This window comes from Hippoglossus stenolepis, chromosome 24 (genome assembly GCF_022539355.2).
Source record: "Hippoglossus stenolepis isolate QCI-W04-F060 chromosome 24, HSTE1.2, whole genome shotgun sequence".
In the NCBI taxonomy this organism is placed as follows: Eukaryota; Metazoa; Chordata; class Actinopteri; order Pleuronectiformes; family Pleuronectidae; genus Hippoglossus; species Hippoglossus stenolepis.
This window is the reverse complement of record NC_061506.1, coordinates 2,180,982-2,203,928: the sequence shown is the minus strand read 5'-3', so window position 1 is coordinate 2,203,928 and position 22,947 is coordinate 2,180,982. Positions and strand designations below refer to the sequence as shown.

At 44.9% G+C, this 22,947-nt stretch overlaps 2 protein-coding genes and 1 long non-coding RNA gene across 5 annotated transcripts; all 3 read left to right on the top strand.

Moving 5' to 3' along the window:
- The first annotated feature begins 3,066 nt into the window (after positions 1–3,066).
- LOC118103261 (slit homolog 1 protein) lies at positions 3,067–4,964 on the top strand. Its single transcript, XM_047339038.1, is given in 3 exon segments — positions 3,067–3,204; positions 3,491–4,509; positions 4,511–4,964. Coding segments are annotated over 2 exon segments (1,077 nt in total). The 5' UTR covers positions 3,067–3,204; positions 3,491–3,492; the 3' UTR covers positions 4,571–4,964.
- Positions 4,965–5,780: 816 nt separating this feature from the next.
- Positions 5,781–20,470, top strand: LOC118103225 (major facilitator superfamily domain-containing protein 6-A). 3 transcript variants are annotated; one of them, XR_004694836.2, is made up of 8 exons: positions 5,781–6,063; positions 7,252–8,746; positions 10,148–10,245; positions 11,427–11,588; positions 11,668–11,766; positions 11,924–12,213; positions 19,427–19,539; positions 20,397–20,470. XR_004694836.2 is itself a non-coding variant. In XM_035149942.2 (8 exons), the coding sequence occupies exons 2-8, from the start codon at positions 7,254–7,256 to the stop codon at positions 13,745–13,747; spliced, it is 2,154 nt and encodes a 717-aa protein (XP_035005833.2). In that variant the 5' UTR covers positions 5,781–6,063; positions 7,252–7,253; the 3' UTR covers positions 13,748–13,883. The 3 variants fall into 3 exon arrangements, 2 of the variants coding, with proteins under 2 accessions (XP_035005833.2, XP_035005832.2); XM_035149942.2 differs by lacking the exons at positions 19,427–19,539; positions 20,397–20,470 and adding exons at positions 12,520–12,523; positions 13,740–13,883; XM_035149941.2 differs by lacking the exons at positions 19,427–19,539; positions 20,397–20,470 and adding an exon at positions 13,740–15,448.
- Positions 20,471–20,556: 86 nt separating this feature from the next.
- On the top strand, positions 20,557–21,667 carry LOC118103284. The gene is made up of 3 exons (XR_004694847.2): positions 20,557–20,852; positions 21,093–21,161; positions 21,285–21,667. It is a non-coding gene; the product is annotated as an uncharacterized LOC118103284 (long non-coding RNA).
- Positions 21,668–22,947: the final 1,280 nt, after the last annotated feature.

The following is a 22,947-nucleotide window of genomic DNA, read 5'->3' as shown; positions in this document are numbered from 1 at the left end:
GAGCCGCCGCGATGCTTCCTTCATCAGCACCTCTGCACATCACACACACACACAGACACACATTCACACGTACTGTACGAGTTTACACACACCTACAGGTCTGCTGTTAACACACACACACACACACAGTTTACTGACTGCTGCTCTGTAAAGAAGCTTCATGTCAAGTGTAAATAAATGAGTTTTGACTCTTTTGGACTGAGGTGTGAGAGAGTGAGAGCGAGACGACTGACAGACGATGCTTCTGTCACAGTGTGACTGTTTTAACTAATCAGCACACACACACACACCTCAGATATCTTTAACTATCAATCAAATAAACTATGTAACATCAAAATCCCTGAATTTAATGATTTATTCATCTCTTTAGCTGCTCGTTGATATCTATAGGTTTAAATAGAATGCTCACTTTCCAGGTTTATATTTATCATTCCGAATTATTATTATTTTAATTTGTATTATTATTTTACAAATATATAAAGTGCATTATGTATATATATATATATATTACTACTACTGCTGCTGCTCCTAATACTTGTACTTCTCCTTCCAAACAGGCCTGTTTCGCCCCCTGCTGGTCATTAGTAAAAACTACAGTTTGAGTGCTGCACCTGAAAGATGATCAGAGAGCAGAGGTGAGAAATACTCTTATATATATATTTATAATCCTGTGATTGAACACAAAGCTAGATTAGAATAGTGCAGAAGGAGTTTATTTATATCAGTTATCGTAAGTTTCGTTGTACAAACGTTTCTGCCTCATGAACCAATGTAAAGTTCTCCAAACACAGGGAACTGATTTACATATGTTTCCTTTGGAGATACGCAGACACACATTCAGTTCTTTGGAGAGTAAATAAGTGATAAAAAGTTGTCTGACAGTTTTCAGGTCGACACAGTTCAGACCATAAAACAGCTCAGGTCATAAAGTATTTGAACAGTTTGTATATGTGTGTAGCTACAGGTCATAAAAACCTTTAGACAGGTCTGCAAAATCTTACACTCAACTACAAAATAGTTTTCAACCACACTTAGTTAATTTTTCCAGTACAAGCGTAACAAGGAAGCTCGATGAAGACTCTCGATGAAGACTCTCATGTTCCCCTCAGCAGCAGCAGCAGAACACGGAGGTAATCCTCATCCACAGGGATTAACGATTAGCGTCTTGGTTGAGACCGCAGCAGCTTCCATGTGCTCCTCTGTCTTCCTGTAATCCTCCTGCTCGCTGGGAGTCTGACGCCTGGACACACTCGCTGCCCTCAGCTGGACACATGTGAGCAGGGACCACCAGCAGATGCTGCTGCAGCCGGGACGCAGGATTAGAAATACACTTAACAGACGATATGAATTAACAGTAACGTCCATACGACACAGATACAGAAAATCACTTGGATAGAGATCCTCCACTTGCTCTGTGTTGGCAGATTATTATTAGCAGTAGGACTGGAAGCAGATTAGAGGAGGGGTGATAGTAGAAGTATGTGTTACAGTACTAGTATTAGTTGTCAGAGTATAAGTGGAATAACAGTAGAAACATTATATCAAGTGAAAATCTGTATTTGCTTCATACTTAATGATTTCTACCTCCACCAAGGAGGTTATGTTTCCACCTCTGTCCCTTTGATTGTCTGCAGGTTTACACAAACATTAGAGTTTCTCCTCAGTCGTCAGTTCTTCATTATCGTGTAAAGTTGACTCTGTGGAGGTGTGAGCTGTTGCAGCTGAAGCAGGGTCCTGTTGACACTGGAAACTCCTGCAACAATCAGGTTAAGTGTACAGTAGGGAGGTAACACAAGTGGTGTCCAGCTGCAGCACAAGTATCCAGGTCAAATCAAAGGGCTGCTGTGAAACTGGAACCCTGCAGACACCTAATATCTGTTAGAGGAAACACTACTGTACCACCGACACACTGTCTGCAGGGAGGAAGACAACTGGTGAGGCCAATTCATTCTGATGTGTTTGTGTTTGATTGAACAGAAAAAGGAAAAGACACAAACCCAGAGAAGAAGAGGAGGTGGAGGAGGAAGAGGAGGTCACAGTCCTGCTCCTTCTGAGACGTGATCACAAAACTAAAGTGAAATATGTGAGTCCTCTCTAAGCCGAGCAGCACTGACCTGCAGGACGGCTGTAAGATCCCACTCCTCAATTAGTGGAGGGAGGACGGTGGCAGAGAGTGGTTTATCTGACCCGAGGATTTAGATGTATTACTCTAATCTTACTCTTTGTGACCAACAGGTCCGCTCAGCGTCTATCCAATAACCCCTGCTTCATCCTACAGATGAGGGTAAATAATGGCACATCTGGCTGCAGCTGGATTCTCATATCTGTTAAGACTCAGAACTTCAGCAGATTAAAAACCTTTATTATTTAGATTTTTAAGATGTCTTTCTTTTGTGTTTCAGGATGATTCTTTCATCTTAATCAATAGTTTTCTTCTCTCTTGTCGTTTTATATGTGACGCCTTTCACATATCTGTTCTTCGTAGATTTCTGACCCTTAATCCAAGATAATCAGTAGAAAATCCCAGGGCACCTTCAGGAGCAGACTCTGACCTTTGACCTCACCCTGGTTCTGACTGTTCCAGGACATCGAGGAACCCCTCATGTTATTTGTGGCAGCAAATACGATGCAGAAAATGTGAACAAATTAAAAACCCATTCTTGCCTCGGACACTAATCCTGATCAGAACAACTGGAAAAATGAAAATCTATAAATAAACCTGGAGAGAACTTTCTCATAAACAGCCACAATCAATCAAATCTGTCCCGACCTTCTAATTCTCTCTCTGTGGCCCAGTTCAGCACCAATCTGTTAACCCCCCACAACTCAGCCACAGAGCTGTGTGGTGAATAATTGACGAGCTCGCCCTCCTCCTCCTCCCCTCCTCCTCTCCTCCTCTCTGTGTCTCTTTCCATCACTCCGTCTTTGTGGTGTCGCTCGTCAGCGCCGACCTGCCCTCCCCCTCGTCCATCATGTGCAGTTTCCACCTGCTGCCGGCTGCACGTTGACGACCATCAGGTGAACAGACGCAGGGAGCAGCAGCTGGTAAGAACAGACCCTGACTCATTCAACAGCAGAGGAGGACGTTCACAGCTTTAGCTGAGTACTTCTTAGCTGCTCTTGACTTTTAGAAACTGCTCTTTTCTCTCTTCTTCCTCTTTAACTACAGCAGAGCAAACAGATTCTGTACAAGATTCAAAACAAGTAAATACACGATGTTTGCTTCACAAATGGATTGTTTTTCCTCTTCAAGCCTCCTGAGATACCAACACATTCTGCAGATGATTTCTGTTGTGATGTATAAACTAGGTCTTTTTCTTTGTTAATAGTTATTTGGGGAGGAGGAGGATTTGTTAATGAGCATAGAACAGGACAGAACAATTTGTATTCAGTTTCTTTCAATCAACAACGTGGTTATTGTTTAAATCAAATCATAAAGACATATTTACATCCTCATGAAGATTGAATACTGATCTCCTGTTGTTTCCAGTCATGAAGGAGCTGGTGTTCCTCCTGCTCGTGGTGACCGAGGTGACCTCCAGGACTCGCAGCAGCTGGTGTGAGCTGGGCTGCGACTGTCGAGGAGACCTCAAGTTCACCATCTGCTCTCGGGCCCTCTTCACTCAGCTGCCCAGCAGAGTGGCCCCTGGCACGGAGCTCCTGGACCTGTCCGACAACCACATCTCCATCATCCCGGAGCGCTCCTTCAGCAAGAACCGCAAGCTCCGCGTCCTCCTGCTGCAGAACAACAACATCAGCGTGGTGGAGGACGGCGGCTTCTCGCAGCTGGAGTTCCTGCAGAAACTGGACCTGAGCTGGAACCAGATCTCCAGCCTGACGGAAGGGTTCTCCATCGGCCTGGCTTCGCTTCGGGAGCTACAGCTGAACCGCAACCGCCTCACGAGCCTGGACAGCCTCAGCTTCGTGCACCTGGACGGCCTCCAGAGGTTAAACCTGACCAGCAACTCCATCTACACCATCCAGGTGAGGTCCTTCTCCTCCATGAGCAGCCTGAGGCACCTCCACCTGGAGGACAACCAGCTGGCCTCTCTGCGGAGCGGCATCTTCTCCATGCTGCGCTCCCTGGAGCTCCTCAACCTGGCCGGGAACCGCATCAGCGAGATGGAGATGTCCGTCTTCAAGCCGCTGGTCAGCATGACTCTGCTCAACCTGGCCAACAACCATCTGTCCACGGTGTCCTTCGAGACGTTCAAGAGCATCCACACCTACAGCACCCACATCCTGCTGGAGGGGAACCCCTGGAACTGCGACTGTGACCTGCAGAGGCTCTTCTGGAAGCTGCGCAGCATCCAGAGGCTCTTCCTGGATGACTACTACAACCTGACCTGCGAGGCGCCGGCCGTCCTGCAGGACTACCGGCTGATGGACGTGGACACGGAGCTGTGCATCGCCGAGACGGTCACCGTGCTCATCATCACCATCACCGTGGTGATCACTCTGCTGGCCGCCATGCTGATGGGCGAGAGGAAGAGGAAGAAGAAGAAGAGGGGGAAGCACTGGACGCAGCAGGGGGAGCTCTCAGATGAGTCTGACTACTGACGTCCACTGACTTCACCGTCCCTCTGTCCCTTGTATCCGTCTTCGTTTGCACCCACTCAGGTTGCCGGTTAAATCCCTCGGCAGCATCTGCACGCCTGGAGAGAGATTTTGGATTGTGCAGTTTATCTTTTGGGGTTCTTCACATCTGCTTTGCACCCAGAAGCTGAGAGAAGCTTTTTATTTCACTCACACAGCATCTGCTTCACAATAAAAACACTTTATTGAACTGCATCATATTTACATTAGTTTCCCTCCTGTAATAAAGAAATGTTTATTTTCTAATAAAACCTTTGAAGAGCAAATATAATTTTTTATGTGAATGGATGTAATGAAGCGGTCGCATGTTGTTAATGTCCCTGATGTGACTCTTACTTTGGAAAAGCATTAAATGGGATGTTGTGACATTTATTTGTACGTTTTGTGTTTCTAATAGAAAACAACACAGAAACACACTTTCACTACAGTGGCCATCAGCTGTTTACAATGAAGTCTACAGCGCCACCTGCAGGGTAAAAAGGTTTATTACACTGAAGTTACTTTATGGCATTTGATTTAATTTACCTGAAGCAGCAGATGGTTGGTTTGTTTCCTGGTCAAATATCTTTATCACACTTTCCAGGAACTTGCATCGTGACTTTTTGCACAATCCACCAATCTGACACCACGTGCATGTTCAATTCTTTTTAAAAAGGCACCATGCTTTGATTTATTTTGTTATATATATATAATTAGAGAGAAATATGAGATCAATTCACATCTAAATTTAGTCTGAATATTTTAAATTAATATTTTTTTGCTGCAGAAGAAAAGAAGTCTGGGTTTACCAATCAAAACTACAGGAAGTCGACAAAATAAAAGCATAAACCAAGGTTATAATTATACAAATTATAATATAATATATAATATTAATATTAATTATATTATATTAATAATATAATATTTTAATATAATACAACACATTATTCTATAAAATAAATAAATATAACTTAACAATATAGCATAACATAGGAATATATAATACAGTAAAATAATATAATATAATACAACATATTATAGTAAAACATAACATTAATAAATAAAACATAAAATAAATACAACCTAACAATATAGAATAACATGGGACAATACAATACAGTATAATAATAGAATAGAATAAAATACAGTAGAATAGAAGGGAGCGTGAGTTTTATTCTGAAGTCGTTTGTTTTGAGGCGGAAGTGTGGCGTGGTTGTGACGTCACAGCACGGACAGGTGGGAGCTCCGGTTGAACGAGTGTCTGTTGTTGTCACAGATATTTGTTTCCGAGTATTTACGGAATATTACTGGAGTATTCACCGAGTATCGCTCCCTCGTGCGTGTAGTTTTCTGAACCCGAGAGCCGGAGAAACTCTTTAAATTGTCTCTGGGACACAAACATGGCGTCTCCTCCGTGAACTCATCGTTTTGTCTCCGAGTTTAAACATGAGCGAGTCCGAGTGAGAAACTCAACCCACAGCGGAGCCGGTGAGTTCTTCACGTGTCCTCTTTGAGTCTAATGGTTTCCACCGTGTCACGAGCTCACAGCGAATAACAAGAGCGGGAGGTTTATTAACCAGGAGGAAATCCACCTGCAAAGAGGATGAAGCCTGTTTCCTTCAATTCCCATTTAAATGAACAGAGTTTGGTTTGTTACACTGTAGCTTGTTTCCTTCAATTCTCATTTAAATGAATGGAGTTTGGTTTGTTACATTGTAGCTTGTTTCCTTTAAATTCACATTTAAATGAATGGAGTTTGGTTTGTTACACTGTAGCTTGTTTCTTTTAAATTCTCATTTAAATGAATGGAGTTTGGTTTGTTACACTGTAGCTTGTTTCCTTTTAAATTCTCATTTAAATGAATGGAGTTTGGTTTGTTACATTGTAGCTTGTTTCCTTCAATTTCATTTAAATGAATGGAGTTTGGTTTGTTACATTGTAGCTTGTTTCCTTTTAAATTCTCATTTAAATGAACAGAGTTTGGTTTGTTACACTGTAGCTTGTTTCCTTTAAATTCTCATTTAAATGAATGGAGTTTGGTTTGTTACACTGTAGCTTGTTTCCTTCAATTCTCATTTAAATGAATGGAGTTTGGTTTGTTACATTGTAGCTTGTTTCCTTCAATTCTCATTTAAATGAATGGAGTTTGGTTTGTTACATTGTAGCTTGTTTCAAGATGTCAACACTTCCGCATGGGAGCGTCGGTGACGTTTCCAAGCGGAGGTCCGAGGCCCCACAGCGGTCCTCCTGCACAGAGCCCATAGAAATACATTGTGTTTATTTGAAGTATCACACATATTGTTTTAACCATCCACTGCAGACTCACCTCACGTGAGGAGGTTTTTAAACAATGTTATGTGAAGCCACATGTTGTATTTTTTATTTATTCACCATGTCCAGGTAAGAACCACAGTACCCATAATCCTCAGGTGTACAATACAACATACTGGGGACATACATTCAGGGTGTTTTCCTGTTTTGGGAGCATAGAATGACTTTTAATATATTGTTTGTAGTTTATAAATCTCCCTAAATGTTCCTCTATAGACGGATCAGTTCACATCGGCTGTTTGATTAATGTTAGGAGATCTCCCCAGTAGTCGGCAGCTGTTGTGTGCTGGATCGTTTCAGTGTCATTTGGTTTTTGACCGCCGCCCTCATTTCCTTATCTTCCAGATATGCCAGCTGACGACAAGGTTGCCATCCTGACAGACGATGAGGAGGAGCAGAAGAGGAAGTACGTGTTGGCGGACTCGTTCAACACCCAGCCGGAGGTGGACGTCTCCACGATGCCTGTGGCCGTCACGGACGCACCGGCCGACCAGCCACCGCAGCCCGACTCCATCAACTGCTGCGAGAGGATGTGCCTCCGCATCAACAGCCACCTGCTCATCTCCAAGGTCTTCTACTTCTTCTTCTACGCCGCCTACGGCTCGCTGCACCCCCTGCTGCCCATCTACTACAAGCAGCTCGGCATGTCAGCCAGCCGCAGCGGGCTGCTCGTCGGCATCCGCTACTTCATCGAGTTCTGCAGCGCCCCCTTCTGGGGCGTGGTGGCTGACCGCTTCAAGAAGGGGAAGGTCCTCCTGCTGTTCTCGGTGCTCTGCTGGTTGATATTCAACTGCGTAATCGGCTTCGTCAAACCAGCAGAGATGACATGCGTGGAAAAGGATGTTGCTGTGTCGACGACGGTGACGCCCTGGATGACGACGACGCTCCCTCATGGTAACTTCACACAACCGAGCAACTCCACCAACCACACCAGGCGACGCCGGAGCTTCCTCGACCTGCCTGAGCTTCCTGAAGTCCTCCACTTCAGCGTGCTCCACAGGTACGAACGAAACGCTGACGCCAACGCGACCGTGCCACCCCCCTTTGAGCCGAATAACACCACCCAGCTCGGACCAAACTCCACCCAACCCACCACCACCATCATGACCACCACCACCTCTGCTGCCCCGACTAAAGCCAAGGAGTACCAGATCACCTACAACACGGACCAGGTGCAGACCAACTTCCTGCTCATCCTGCTCGTCATCATCGTGGGCGAGTTCTTCAGCGCCCCCGCCGTCACCATCGTGGACACCATCACCCTGCAGTACCTCGGCAAAGCCCGCGACCGCTACGGCCTGCAGAGGATGTGGGGCTCTCTGGGCTGGGGTCTGGCCATGCTGCTGGTGGGCATCTGGATCGACCACACACACGTCAAGGGCATGGCCGAAATCATTGGCTGCGTCATGCCCGACTACCGACTGCACAACTACCAGATCGCTTTCATCGTCTTTGGCGTGCTTATGAGTTTGGCGTTTATTGTCGCCACTCAGTTTCACTTTGAAAAGGGCGACGAGTACCGACAGGAGCTTCCAGAGGGGGTGGGGGAGCAGACGCCAGAGTCCGGCTCCTCGGGCCAGAGCAGCCCCGACCCCGCTCAGGAGTTCCACTACAGCGACCTCTTGAAGCTCCTCTGCACCGTGCGATACGGCTCCGTGCTGTTCGTCGCCTGGTTCATGGGCTTCGGCTACGGCTTCGTCTTCAGCTTCCTCTACTGGCACCTGGAGGACCTGAAGGGGACGACCACGCTGTTCGGCGTCTGCTCCGTCCTGAGTCACATCTCCGAGCTCGCCGCTTATTTCACCAGCCACAAGTTCATCGAGCTGGTCGGACACGTCAGGTAAGACGGTGAAGAAACAGAGAGATATTTAATATTTCTAAATATCACACGTATCTAGAAGTTACAAGGATTTTTATAAAGCCTCTGAATACACGAGCCAATAAATCAATAAATAAACGATAATAAAATCTGATTCAGCATAATTCACGTTCAGCTTCTTTTGACTCCAGTGCAACCTGTAGTTTACAGTGAGCCTAATAAAACCCTGATTGTTCATCACAGTAGATAAACGTCTCTGCAGCGACCGGCCTCAGAGCAGCGAGCAGACAAAGCCGTCATTGATGCTCGGGGGGGGGTTTCAGTCGGAGGGAACTCGGGGCCTGGAGCTCGCGGGCAGCGGGGACATTTGAGAGAGCGGTGTTAGGTGACGGTCTGCAGCTCCGGACCCACATCGCATAAAACACACAACGTCTCTGACACAGCTCCTGAGGGAAAGGGTGCAGAGTTTGTTTAAGGATTTAAAATACAGAAATATTCCTGTGTCACACATCCTGCTGTTAATATTAAAAGCTAATAGCTCTCAGTGCTGTTTAATATGTAGAATTTAACTTAGGTTTGATAATAATCATGTGTCAGTGTCTCCTTTTATTAGGTTCATCTACAAGAACAAACTATTCTAATCCAGAGCAGCTGATGTTTCAGCTCTGAGGTGTTTGTAGCTGCAGTTCAACACATGACACCCGACTTGTATCCAGGATGTTAATCTCACACTGTGTTCTCTTCACGTCGCGGAGCCGTCACTCGTCAGTGTGCGAGGATGTGACGCTCTGCTTCCTGTTTCTCTGGAACTTGTGATCGAGAGCAGAAAGCATCTCTCGCTCAGAGCAGAGCTGTGAACCGTCCTGCTCTGCCACACGTTTGTGTTCATCGTCACACACTGACACTCGGTGACGCTGCGTCAGGTGTAAAATGACAAACCAGGGAGAAGTGAAAAATGCAGTATTTGAAACAAATGTTATCTGGTGTTGAACACGCGACTGACTGAGGGCGCGTCGGGTTCACATTCAGGTTTGTCTGCTCTCAGCTGCTCGTCACCTGGTTCTCTATGGAATCTACAAAACCTTGTATTGATCCTGAGCTGATCAGGCACTTGATTCGTTGATCATAGTCCTTCCACAGTTTGTACTGGTCACTCCTAGTGGATCACGATGATTCATGCTGCGTAGAGTGAATACAACTTTATACTCATCGGTGTCCATGACGTCATCAAACTAGGTCTTTTGTTATTGTTTTGAATGAGAGACCCCTAGTGGCCAAAGTTGCATATTGGACATTTAAATTCTTCTTTTTGTAAATTAAGTTGTGGAGCATGTTTTTAAAATGCTCTCAAGACAAAGATTCATAGCAATGAGCGTTAATATAATATATGAACCCCTGTTTTCCTCTGTCTCTGCCCCTCAGAGTGCTCTACATCGGCCTGGCCTGCAACACGGCTCGGTACCTCTACATCTCCTATCTGGAGAACGCCTGGATCGTCCTGCCCATGGAGGTCCTTCAAGGTAACATCCGCTCATTTCTCCGCCTGCAGGGAAGGATTAGAAAAGCTCGGGCTCTGGGGGCAAGTCGGAAAGTGGCTGTTTGTTTAACAGGACGCTTATCAGATGGCGTCTTTCCTGCGGCAGGCGGGATCACGCAAGGGCGATGGAGCTGGAGCTGCAGTTCAGACCCTGAGAGGAAGCTTAGAGAAACCAACCCTGAGCTTTTACAGGATGAATGTTCAAACAGAGCAGGGAAGCTGAAGCTCTGTTTGAACACACTGAAGATCACCTGAGGCGTGAATGTGTGTGTGTTTACTTGTTAATCGAGCGTGTCTGACCAAAGCCCAGTTTAACATCTGGGTGACAACACAAAGTGAACAAACACGACTCCACCACCACAATCTGTTTAAAGAGAAACTAAAAGTTCCACTCTAGTATTTTTGTTATTGAGAATTTTCCTCAATTAATCAGTTCGTAACATGTCAGAAAACCTGTTAATCTTCAGTTTGGAAAAGCTTTAGTCTGAATTTGGGTTGAAAATGAACGAGAATACAAACAAATATCTGCTCATCGACTAATTAATGAACTGACTAATCGTTCAAGGTCTTTCTCTGTGAATTGATATCAACTTACCGGCTCCTTTTGTGGGGAAATTAAAAATGAAAATGGTGTAAAGATACAAATATTCTAATAGAAATGTAAAACTGTATGAGTCACTTGTGTGAGAAGTTCCACCCTGAGAAAACACTGACGCCTCACAGAGTCAACAAGTTAGAACGAGTTCAGAGCTTCAGTCTCAGTTCCACTGTTTTTAACTGTGAAGTCAACCAGATAAACCAATTCAAACAATTCAGACGCTCCAGCTCAACAGTCTCCTCATGAAACCACGTTTAAATCCACTGGATCTGCAGCAAAGTGGACACACTTACAGATAGGAGTCCCCTAAATAAGCCTAATTTAAAAGTCATTATAGCTGCAGATTTCTCTCCTGCAGCTTCTGGTGTCGTATAACTTATTTTACAGTTATGAGTGTTGTAATTGAGCTTTATTGCACTTATCTGACAGTTCACGCTCTATTAACTGAGCCGTAACTGCCACAGGTACAAGCTAAAATGTAAAGTGTTCTCTGTATCTCTTTATAATATGTATATTAGATGTGTGACAGCAGCTGTGACCCATCACTGTCTCCCTGTGTCCTCCAGGTGTGACCCACGCCTCTGTTTGGGCAGCTTGCATCTCCTTCCTGAGCGCTGCCGTTCCGCCTGCACTCAGGACGTCTGCACAGGGAATCCTGCAGGGCCTTCACCTCGGCCTGGGCCGGGGCTGTGGAGCCATGGTGGGAGGAGTGTTCGTCAATTATTTCGGTACGACACAGCGGTGGTGTCACTGAATTGAGTAAAATGTCACTTTCCCAGAGCTGATGTTTCCCTGTTTGCTTTGCAGGAGCTGCAGAGACGTTCAGAGGAATCGGCATGGCCTCCCTCGTCATCCTCCTCATCTTCTCCTTCATCCAGTTTCTGAGCGGAGATTCTGAGGGGAAAGGTGGGAAGAACTTCCTCAATCACACAGTTTTCACTTCATTAAATGTGGTTTAAAAAGTGATAAAGAATTGTTGCTTCCTTGGGGATTACATGATTTTATGTATATCTCTATAAACCCATGTTTTCCTTCTTATGTCCTGTTCATTTTTATTCCTCAGAGGACAAAATGTTAGCGGAGAACATCCCGGTTCCCTCCAGCCCGGTCCCCATCGCCACCATCGACCTGGTCCAGAGCCAGAGCGAGGTCGGTAGCCCGGTCCACCTGGCCGCCGTCTTACCCGTGAAGAAGACCAAGCACCAGGAGGATCAGGAGGACCTGACGCAGCCGGCCTGGGTGCTCTCTGGCGCCCCCTGGGTCACGATCGCCTTCGCCATCTTCCAGATCAAAGAGATGATGAAGATCTCGAAGAGCGGCGGACCACCACCATCAGAGGTGGACCAGCTGCAGGTGAACACAAAACACCATTTCATTCATTTTGAATTCTAACACATCCTCATCTTTGGTTTTTCACGATAATGGTTTATTGTGAAAGTCTCTTACACAATAAACCATTAATAAAACTAACTTCGTGCTCTGAGGTGAGATTCCTGCGTGTCGTCACTGGAAATCGACGCGTGCTTGTGTAGCCCCAGTAACAATAGATGTCGTATCATAGTAACGTGTGTTGTGTCTGTTTCGTAACTGTGTGGGAAATGTTTCTTTACCTTTCACTAATCTCAACCCTCTTACACTTCCTCCTCTCAACGGCTTCAGAAAGGTGAGACATAACTGCGTGCAAAGGTCGATGGAAAACTACCTTGCTTGTGTGTGGTGTGTGTGTGTGTGTGTGTGTGTGTGTGTGTGTGTGTGTGTGTGTGTGTTATGTGGGTGTGTACGCGCATGCATACGTCTCTGCAATTGTTAAAAACTCCCACGCCTGAGCGGTGACGTCATGTGAGGTGCATGCATTCCTGAATTAGATCAGGGCCTGTATTTATCAGGAGGGTGAGACGACGGCAATCTGAAAACGTCCCTGTGAGAAAATAAAACACCTTGACTTCATCAGGACTAAAACTACAATGTACAATATATTTAATCATTGTCAAGGTCTTATTACATTTATTTTAAAGTTCTTATCAGCGTTCTTGACTCTGTTTCATCCAGAATCTGTTCTTTATTCAACTTCACTGAATATTTCTACGTTTATATTCACTCTAAACGTGTGTGAGTAGAAACTAAAGTAAATATGGGCCCAGATCCTTTTTGTCTCTGATGCATGTGAGTGGTTTTGTGTTTGAGCTTCTTGCACAAAGACGTCTCTCCGACCCTCGACTCTCTCCCTGGGTTTTGCTCTTGATGCTTTTCTCTGTTCCCGACTGAAACGTCGACAGTCGCAGGACAAACACGGTTTCTGCACAAAGTCCATGTTCAGTCCAGTACACTAGTACCTGGTAGTAGTACTCAGGGGGGGAAGAAGTACTCAAACGTTTGTCTGAGGTAGAAATACAAGTAAAAGTACCACGTTAACTTTTCTACTTGACCAAAAGTAAGTCACTTCTTGGTTTTACATGAACTTTAAGAATAAAGGAACCAGGTTATTAGTCATCATTTCAAGCAGATGAGAGAAATCTGTGAGATCACACACATTAAATATATTTGTCGCGGGAACAAGAGAAAAAGTAATGTTGAGGGAGCAGAAGACACAAGTGAGACGACCAGATTCACTCAGGTCAGTGCAGCCGATGACTTCATGACTGTTTGTAAGATTGAACCTCTGCTCAGTTTCCTTGTTAACAAGTTTCTCTGAAGATAGAAAGTTAGAATAATCGTTTTGAAGTTAGCTAGTCAGGGAGACAGAAGTTTTTCCAGCTAGATCAGTTTTATTCTAGTTATCTGAGGGTTTTTAGACGATATAAAATAAAAGACGATGCTGAAATGCAGTGAAAAACGGTGTCGTGTGAAACGCTCTCACTGTTTGTTCCTCTTGTTGCTAGGTACTTAGTGATGGGGCGTCGTCTGAGGCGGGGCCGTCGTCTGAGGAACATTCAGGCGACGACGGCACAGATCCGCCGCCGGGCACCCCCGAACCAAACACCGCCCACCCGGATGAAGACCAAACGCACCCACCCTCAGACAGAGGAGGGCCTCATGAGAACCCAGCGTTCACAGTGGAAACCACAGACTGACCTTAAGTGGGGAAACTATTTAATTTACTCACTGAGCTTTGAGCTCGGCGTGTTTTTAAAACTGCAAAAATATCCGTCATAACAAGTCGCTTAACAAATCTGCAGGTGTGGGGAAGTAATTCCACTGTAGGTGCAACATTATATTTAAAATAATTTGATAGTGCAGTCATTTCCACATCAAGTTGGAAATATTTTAACCCTACAATTAATTTATAAAACCGGTTTTAAGCCTGAGACTTGTTTTTAATGGGTTGTTTTTGCAGAGGGGACTTTTAGTTTAAATGTTTAAATACAATAAAAAGAGGTGCGCTTGGTGGCGTTTGCTCGTCCGAGGCAAGCAAATCCAACGCACCTCTGAGCTCGGTGCACTATATTCTAAGTTAAACTGCCCTTTACCGCTGGAGTGTGGAGTTTAAACTATGTGCCTCTTGATAAGTTATTTTGTGACTTTATTCTCACGGGAAGTGATGAAATCTGACAGATTTTAAAAGAAGTGAACGGCACTTACCTGTTGTTATTTTCCATGTTTTTACACAGAGGTTCCCAAATCGACTGACTCTGACTTTTGCTTTCTCACGTACTTAATTAATATAAAAAAACGAAAAACCTTAACAGTTTTTTATTTTAATGGATTGAATCTTTTTAACCAAACAAATGTACTTTTCTCTGTTTTTCTTCTCCCTCGATACAAGAGGGAAACAGAGAGAACTTAAACTAATCATTATGTTTACACACTAAATTAAAACCCAGACAGTTGTTCAGGATTCAAACTGAAGTCCTGCAGGTGTTGACAAGTCCTCAGAAGAACTTGTTTTTAGCTGTAGGCCGTCGTGTTGGTGCTTAAATCCTTTAGTGTGTGGTTGCAGCTTCCAGACGTTTCCCCTCCGCTGTCCAAACACAAACCACGACTGTGGTGACGGAGGATCCGGCTGCTCGAGGCTGTTCTGTCCTCACGTCTCTACGACGGCTGCTTGTACGTCTGAGTCTCTTCTCTGTGTATTAAACGTTCTGTGGTGCAGGGTTTGGGAACCTCTGTTATATTCAAGAACAACATATAACAAAACAAGTTTTCTACGAGGGACCATAAAGAAGAATCATCTGTGTCAGATATCATCACTTCTCTCATGTTTATGAATTCTGAGCGTCGGGTGAAGTGCTGAGGTTCCGTTGCTGTATATTTGTATTTTCCTGAGGAGCACACTGATGAAGAAACGCCTCTTTTTAACACTGTTCGCTTATTTAATCATCGTCGTTGTCTTAACTTATTATTACAAGATGTCCGGCAGGAATCCCTTTACTGTAAAACACACTGTCGGGGTTTTCTGAAGGTCGACTCCACTGCTTTTGTATTGAAACTGCCAATAACTGACACATTGTGGACCTGCTGTGTTTGACTCTCATGCCAAATGATTCCCAGTATTCAGTGTTTTTTGAAGTCGGAAAGTTTAATGAGTGAAGTAATCCTGTTCACTGTGATATGGATGAATAATTAAAGGACATTTTGGGGAAAGAAAAAAGCTGTTTTGTCTTTTTCTGTTGTGGAGTCGTGAAGGTCGGTATCACGCAGTATCGGTGTAATCTTAAAAATACTGTTCTATATATATATATATATATATTCTATTCAAGTGTAGTCAATGAATAAAGTTGTGTTAAAGTGAGTTTAATAATAATTAAATTGTGGAAAAGGTATTTAAATCTTTTACTTGAGTAAAAGTACTCAAGTATTTGCATTAAAACAGACGCAAAAAACTAAAAGTAAAAGTACTCATTGTGCAAAAAGACACCACTTCAGAATAATGCATATATTATATTGTTTGTGTATAATTCTTGATGAATTATTTTGCATTAATCCATATAATACTATTATAGTATTTAGTACAAAGCATGAATATATATTGTTTTTACTAAGTGTAAAAATGTGAGATCTCAGTTTAAGTGCCTCCAGCAGTAAGACAAATGTTGTGCAGTAGAAAGTGCAGTACTTTTACTTGAATGTTAATGTACTAGAGGTATAAAGTACCATAACATTCACCACATCGATGCTGCAGGATGTTTCTCAGGCAGGTGTTGTGACTCAAAGCAGCCACTTGATGGCAGTAGTGTTGTGGGAACATCAGTGGGTTTCTAAAATGGACTAAACCAGTGTGTGTGTGTGTGTGTGTGTCTGTGAGAGTGTGAGAGTGTGAGTGGGGGGTTATTGAGGTCGTGGTGCGCCTGCTACTGATGGGTGTGTGTGGGTGGACAGTAATAGGCTTCCTCAAAAAGTAGGCTTGTGCTGTCATTTAAAAAAATAAATAAAAATAAAGATAATAAAATCTTGGCACACTCGGCCTGTCTGATAGCCGTGGAGAGATTTGAGCTGCTCCTCTGCCGCTGATGGCTGCCGCTGTTCTTTGGTCTTAATAATGAACAGGATAATGGTGCAGTTTGCTCCGGAAGGCGTCACGATGCTTCACATCTCACTTTCAATGACACCGAGGATCTGGTCGAGCTCTTATTCGGGGATACGTCTCAGAGTTAACACAGCGCCGACCTGCAGACGTTTCCAGTTGCTGCAGCAGGGAGGGTTGGACACGATCGGTGCAGCGTATTGGCTGAGTTCACTTTGAGAGGACGTGCTCTGGTCTGTATCTGATTGTCCACCAGGAGACTTCAGGCTGTTCCCGGCCTTTTATCTACTGGAAAAAAGACGATAACTTTGTGCTTTAAAGTCATTTTTTTAACACCTTGAGTAGATTTGTTCAATTTTGGTTCAAGTGTTAACTTAGAGCCACGGGTGAACTGATTAGAATTTGCTGTTTGAAGGTCAAAGGTCAAGGGCGACCTCACAAAACCCTTGTGCCTCATGAACGTATGGATTAACTGTTCGATTTGGAGAATGGTTTGAATGTCTCGAGACAATCTGGAGAAGAGAGAATACAAATCGTGTTTTTTCAGCTTCTTAAACATCATATTTCAAGTCTGTCCTTGAGGGGATTTCTTTAAATCTGGACCAGACTCAAAGATAAACTGATTAGATTTCACTGGCTGAAAGGTCAAAGGTCACGGTGAGCTCATATGAGGCTGGGGGGGGGAATCAATGCCGATCAAAACTGCTTGTCAGGGTCTGTCGGTCTGTGTTTGTAATTGAAGTCAACTCAGGCAGAGAACAATGCTTCTACCTTCAACCTTCTCCGTAAACGTGACCATTAAAATTACTTAAACCTGATATTAATACCTCGTTAATGGAACGTCACGTTGTCAAAACACAATGAAGCTGCATCCGGTTAATTGTGCCCAATTATCATCAGTGTGAAAGAGCCTGAACATTATGCTAATCAGTCGCTTCCAGCTCGGATTCCACCTGAAGCTGTTTTTAGCCTCTCTTCCGTCCCTGCTGTGATGTGAAGGCGAGCGAGACGCCCTGTGGAGGCGACTGGGGGGGAAGCTGTTGAGTCAAGGTGAGGACGGCGCCTCCTGTCCCCCGAGCCACAACAAGGTGTCCATATTACCCACAATCCCCCTGGTGATCACAGTACGCCTGGTGGACTCACAGGAACTTTGATCCTGAGATCGTACTGAGCCAAAACCAACCCCAATAAAACAGTGATAAAAGAAGATAATTGCCAATGAGTCAAAAACTGCAATTATACATTTCACGCCTCAAACTTTTGAGCTTCTGTGGGAAAAGGAACCTTTTTAATTCTCAGACTTTCCTTTGTCTCTCATGTTCTATTTCTCTGTTTCTGTGACTGTGTTGGAAAACTATCAAAAACCATATTTAGACGTTAAATAATCTGCTCCACTTCCCATGTTGAGGTCCAGAGAACCGCCACAGCTGATGGGAAGAACGACAGCAGTGTTGATTTCAAGGATTAACAAGCTGCTGTCTGGTTTCACAAAACCACACAGACAGATATTTCTTTCTGCTGGTTAATCACTGGCAATGCAAAACATATAAAAAAGCTATGAAGGGTTTTTCAAAGAGGCTCTTTGAAACGCTGAAATGATTAATTTATTCGTCGTGCGGGAGGCGACAGAGGCTCTTCCACTGAAACCTTCACCTCGGTCTCGTCACCTTCTCATAGATAACCGATGATAACTTGGTTCCATGTGCTCGTTGTGTGCAGGTATTTTCTGATTCAATGGGAAAACATCAAACACTAGGGAGGAATCAATGGAGATGGGATCCTTAGTAAGTTGTGCACAAACAGGCGTGAAGACATAAATAATAAAGCTGTTGACTTTCAATCTTATAGTGGAGGAGCGAGTTATTCTGGCTTCGGTTTCCCTTTGTCCAGAACCTCAGTTTATTGTACTGAAGATGATTCATTGTTATTACTGTTAATAATTATATTCAGCTCATGAGACTGAGTTCTCCCCAGAACAGCGACAACCCTGAGAATATTTTCAGTATGTTTTGGTTTTACTCTTTAGATATTTAATTGAACATGTATAATTCAAACTTCATAAGACTTCCATCCTTGTCTGTGGTTGTCTGTGGCTCTCTGAGTTGTGTGAGTTGCCGGGGTGAGCGTCAGTGCTCTCACAGAAACCTGCGAGGTGAACTGCTGGAGAGCGCCGAGCTAAATGACTAAACTGTGAAGTGTAACCGAGCAGACAACAGCAGGGTCACGGGTTAGAGATGAGAGCGCTGCTGACGCTGTTCCAGAAAACCAGTTAGATTTCCTGCAGCGCTGCGATCGGGACCACCTGAGTCAAGTCTGAGTCAGAGTACAGAACACAGAGTCATGTTATTGGCAGGAAGACGTGTCTGACTCCCCTTTTAGTTCAAGGAATTTTTCATTTTGAAACACATGTTGTTATTCTTGCTGCTGTAGGACACTAAAAACAACCTGCTTGAGCAACATGTTTCCAGTTCGGTCAAATTTAAAGTTACACCAGCTTGAGCTGAAATCCATCGTACACTTTAAAGTGTTTGAGTCAAATTCAGGATCAATTCACAGCCCGAACAATAACCTCCTCTTTAAATTAGCAGTGTTTGCTCTGTGTGCATCTCGGCTGCGGTGACCTGCCTTGGATTCAACCACAGACAGTAAATAAAGATGGACGACACATCTCCACCTCCTCCCACTGCAGAGACTCTCCAGATCTATACATGCACAACTCTCTCACTCATGTCTAATTTACCAGTTGTTTGTCCACGGTAAGGACTCAGTTTGTCGGGGGAGGCCATGTGCTGAAACTACAAACACTGCATTGGTGGTGTTGTTCCTCCGGACCTCAGCCCTGTCCGACTGTTTGAAGTCACAGGAACATCTGTGTGCAGAGCAGCTGCAGCGTGAGGCGAGTGCAGCCGGAGACGACGGATCAGAGCGGACAGCTGTCATGGTCGCTCTGGCATCAGCCCGCCGGCTCATCCCGCCTCTGTTTACACAGGAGAAGTGAGGATGTCACAGCCTGTTACCTGCGTCCACGTACAGCTCACGCCCGCTCACGTCCTCTTGACCTGGTTCATGATCCTTCTCTGTGTTTAATTTGCTCTTTTAACGCAGGGAGGTTTGGATCCTGGGTCATCGTGAGCGGAGCTGTTCCACTGGACCACAGGGAGGAGGGGGAGTGTACGGATCAGCTGCACGTCAGAGGTCGTCCGTCCACAAACTTCCAGGTATTCCAGGAATTCAGAATTTGCTTTCACCCTTTGGATTAAATCAAATTCTCGTGTTTGAAGCTGTAAACGTTAGAGAACTGCTAATAATCTCCTGCCTCATCAGGAAGAGTTCTTTCATGTCACTAATGCTTTAAATTACTTTTGTTTTAAAAGACCTTTAATCCTGGGGCTCCTCAGGGACCCCCCCCCGTGGCTTTAATCTGAAAAACCCTCACAGGTTTCCCTCAGGGTCTCATACATTTCACAGTGTGCAGACACAGTCATGTATTTTAAAACATCTTAAGCACATTACGAGCGTGTTGTGTGCCATTCTGTTTGTATAATCACATTTGGAATTGACATGCATCATTATCAAGGGAGTAAATTAACATGTTTTTTCATCCACCGGCCACAATGGTTCCAGATTTTGCCAGAGTCCTTCTCTGTTTCACCAGCCAAGAGGGATTCTGGTGAATGAACAGAAAGCAGCCGCAGCAGGATGGGAGGTTACCGACGTTTGGCTGCAGGCGGCTGCTGGTTCTCTACCTTAAAGAGATTAGTGCTCGCAGATACGTTTTATATCAAGTGATTAGGAAAGAAAACGGAGAAAGGTAAAGAAATAAAAACAACGTAGAACAGCAGCGTCGCCTTCATGGCATCAATTATCATGGGCTGTGTAAAACCTGTGAGTGTAGATTAGAGCAGACTGAACTGTGTGAATAGGGAACATGCGTTATTAGTCATTAAAGATCAATGAGCGCCGACGGCAGCTTTGCACGTCTGTGATGTGGTTGATGGTGATGATGATTATCAATCAGATGAAAAAGCAGAGAGTTGATGTGTCACTAATCTGACTAATTGGAACATTTCCATAGATGCTGCGACCTCTGTGACCTCTGACAGGCGCTGCTGGAGGCGGAGAGGACGCACTTCATGTACCATCGAGGAGGAGGAGGAGGAGGAGGAGGAGGAGGAGGAGGAGGAGGAGGAGGAGGAGGAACGTGTTCTTCATCTTCAGGTACGTTACATCTTTTTTAAATTCCCAGAACAATGATGTGAAGGGTTCCTACTCAAGCTTCATATTGAAGCTGCAAAAATATAACGTAATCTATTTTACATACTGTTTCCTTTAACTCCAGTAAATCGTTGCAGCATTTTCAGAAATTATTCTCGTTGATATCGAATCCGTCTCATTGACTCGCAGCCCGGTGGCGGTTTTTTTTCTTGAGGCGTCTCAGCAAGAACTCATCTTTCCCGTGTTTTGTGGGGAAAATCATTTATTTTGTAGAAGCCAGGCGAAGCTTCAGTGCAGCTGCAACTCTGTCATGGAGGTGAGACAAAAAATCAGTCTCCATAACTTCAAACATGCATGAAAACCTTTCAGATGTATGATCCAGTGTCTTTTAACATAGTGATAGATAGATAGATAGATAGATAGATAGATAGATAGATAGATAGATAGATAGATAGATAGATTTATAGATAGATAGATTTATAGATGTATTCTAATGTGTGTGGCTGTAGTAAAGTGCATCCTTGCAATAACCTTTGTTTCCTTCACATGTTTCAAGCCCAAAAGTTTCCAAAACTCCCTCCTGCATAAAAAGTCAGCGTCAAACCCACGCCACCAAAAACTACAGGTGCTTTTTCTCTTCCTCGGCAGCAGCTGACAAACAGCTCAGCCTGATGTGGCTCGGCTGTGATACGTATTATAAAGTCTAACAGACCTGTTCTCTGTGGCTGTGACCTTTCCCCCTCTCCAGGCGTACACCTCCACAACCAGCCCACACCAGCACCCCCACCAGCACCAGCAAGGCGGCGTGGACTTCAAAAGAGAGCGACTGGCGTGAGACCAAAGTCAAACGACAGCTCCGCGCTCAACCGGCCATCATGGCTGCTTCTTTACCTCTGTCCTCTCGCTCAGTGGCTTCAATGAATGGAAACTGCTGCGGTTAGGAGATAAATGTGTTTACATGACTTCTGCTGGTGACCTCTGACCTCTGACCTCTGAAGGTGTTAAGCTCTAGTCTGATGCTCTTATCTACATGAAGGTTACACTTGTTTGATTTCTGCAGAGGTGTAAAGATGTAACTGGATCAGTGGGAATGAAGCTGGATCACAAAATACATCAAATATTCTATCTCCCCTCTCGCTTTGCGTGGCTCTGTTGTATTATTATATATATTTGTAGTGTTGGTCGTAGTCACCATCTGGTCCTGAGCTAACTGGTAAGTAACCAGTGTGATATTAGTAGTTAAGTGCAGTGTGGCGTCTCTGCTGCAGTGACTCAGAGCATTTTTTTTGCCGCTGCGGCTCGAGCAGGACAACAGGGAGACTTTTTGTCCTGGCCGGGATCAATCGCTCCATAGATGACGCCCACCCAGCCAGGCCTCTCCGTGGGCGGCCTGCAGCCCAGCAGCACAGCAGCGCAGGAGCCCGGCCCGGCCTGGCCCCGCCTGGGCCCTCCTCCGGCCCCCGCAGCCTGCAGGGCCGGCACGGCAGGAGAGCTGCACTTTAACTGACACTCCAGTGAACCTTGGAGTCACTGGCGAAGAGAGCAGTGCTTTCTTATGGTGATTTCCCTCCTGTTGAAGGAGGGATCGTTCACCACCAGGAGGATCTCAATGAGAGGAAGAGACGGGGGGGAGGGGGGTTATTCAAGGATATAGTTTTATTTCAATGTCACAGAAAATTATCAATATTAGGAGTTGGTTCACTGGTTGGTTCTGCGGCTCCATCCTGGCTCCAGAGGATGTTATCGGTGCAAGATGGATAGAGGGAAGGAGTGGAGAGGGGTCAGCCATCTTTATCTTCAGTCCAGGATCACAATCAACATGGCTGCATACACACATCAGTGCTTAATATCTTTAAATTGGAACCTTCATTGTCTGTGTTTTGCCGCCGATTTGTTTCCACCAGCCTCTGAAACGTCAAACAGACGATCAAGAGTCTAAACTCTCCAGTGAAGCCTGACTCTCTGGGTTTTGATCTGTGAACGGTCGATATTCACCTTTCTGCAGCTTCTCCGCAGCTTCGTACAGGAGCCGACCACAGCGGATGATATCGGATATTTAATTAAAGGCAGATGAATCTTGATTTCCTCTGTGTGCTCGGCCCCGTTGTCTCTGCAGTGTCTTATCAGTGTGTACATTAGTTGTCAGCACGTCTCTGCGTTAATGTCACCAGGACAAATCCCCGCGCGTTCGCTGTGCGATTAAAGTGATGCCGGTTGTGATGTGCTGCAGGGACGTGGGCAGGGCGATGTGGGTACTTGTGCGTGAGGAGCCCTAAGTTGCAGAGGTTTTTTTCTAATTGAGTCAGGGACTTATGCTGGCAAGGTAGGCGTGCGAGTGGGGGGGGACTAATCCCAAGCTGCTGTTGTTTTTCGTGCCTGCTGGCTTGAGATCAAAAACTTAACAGCAATAA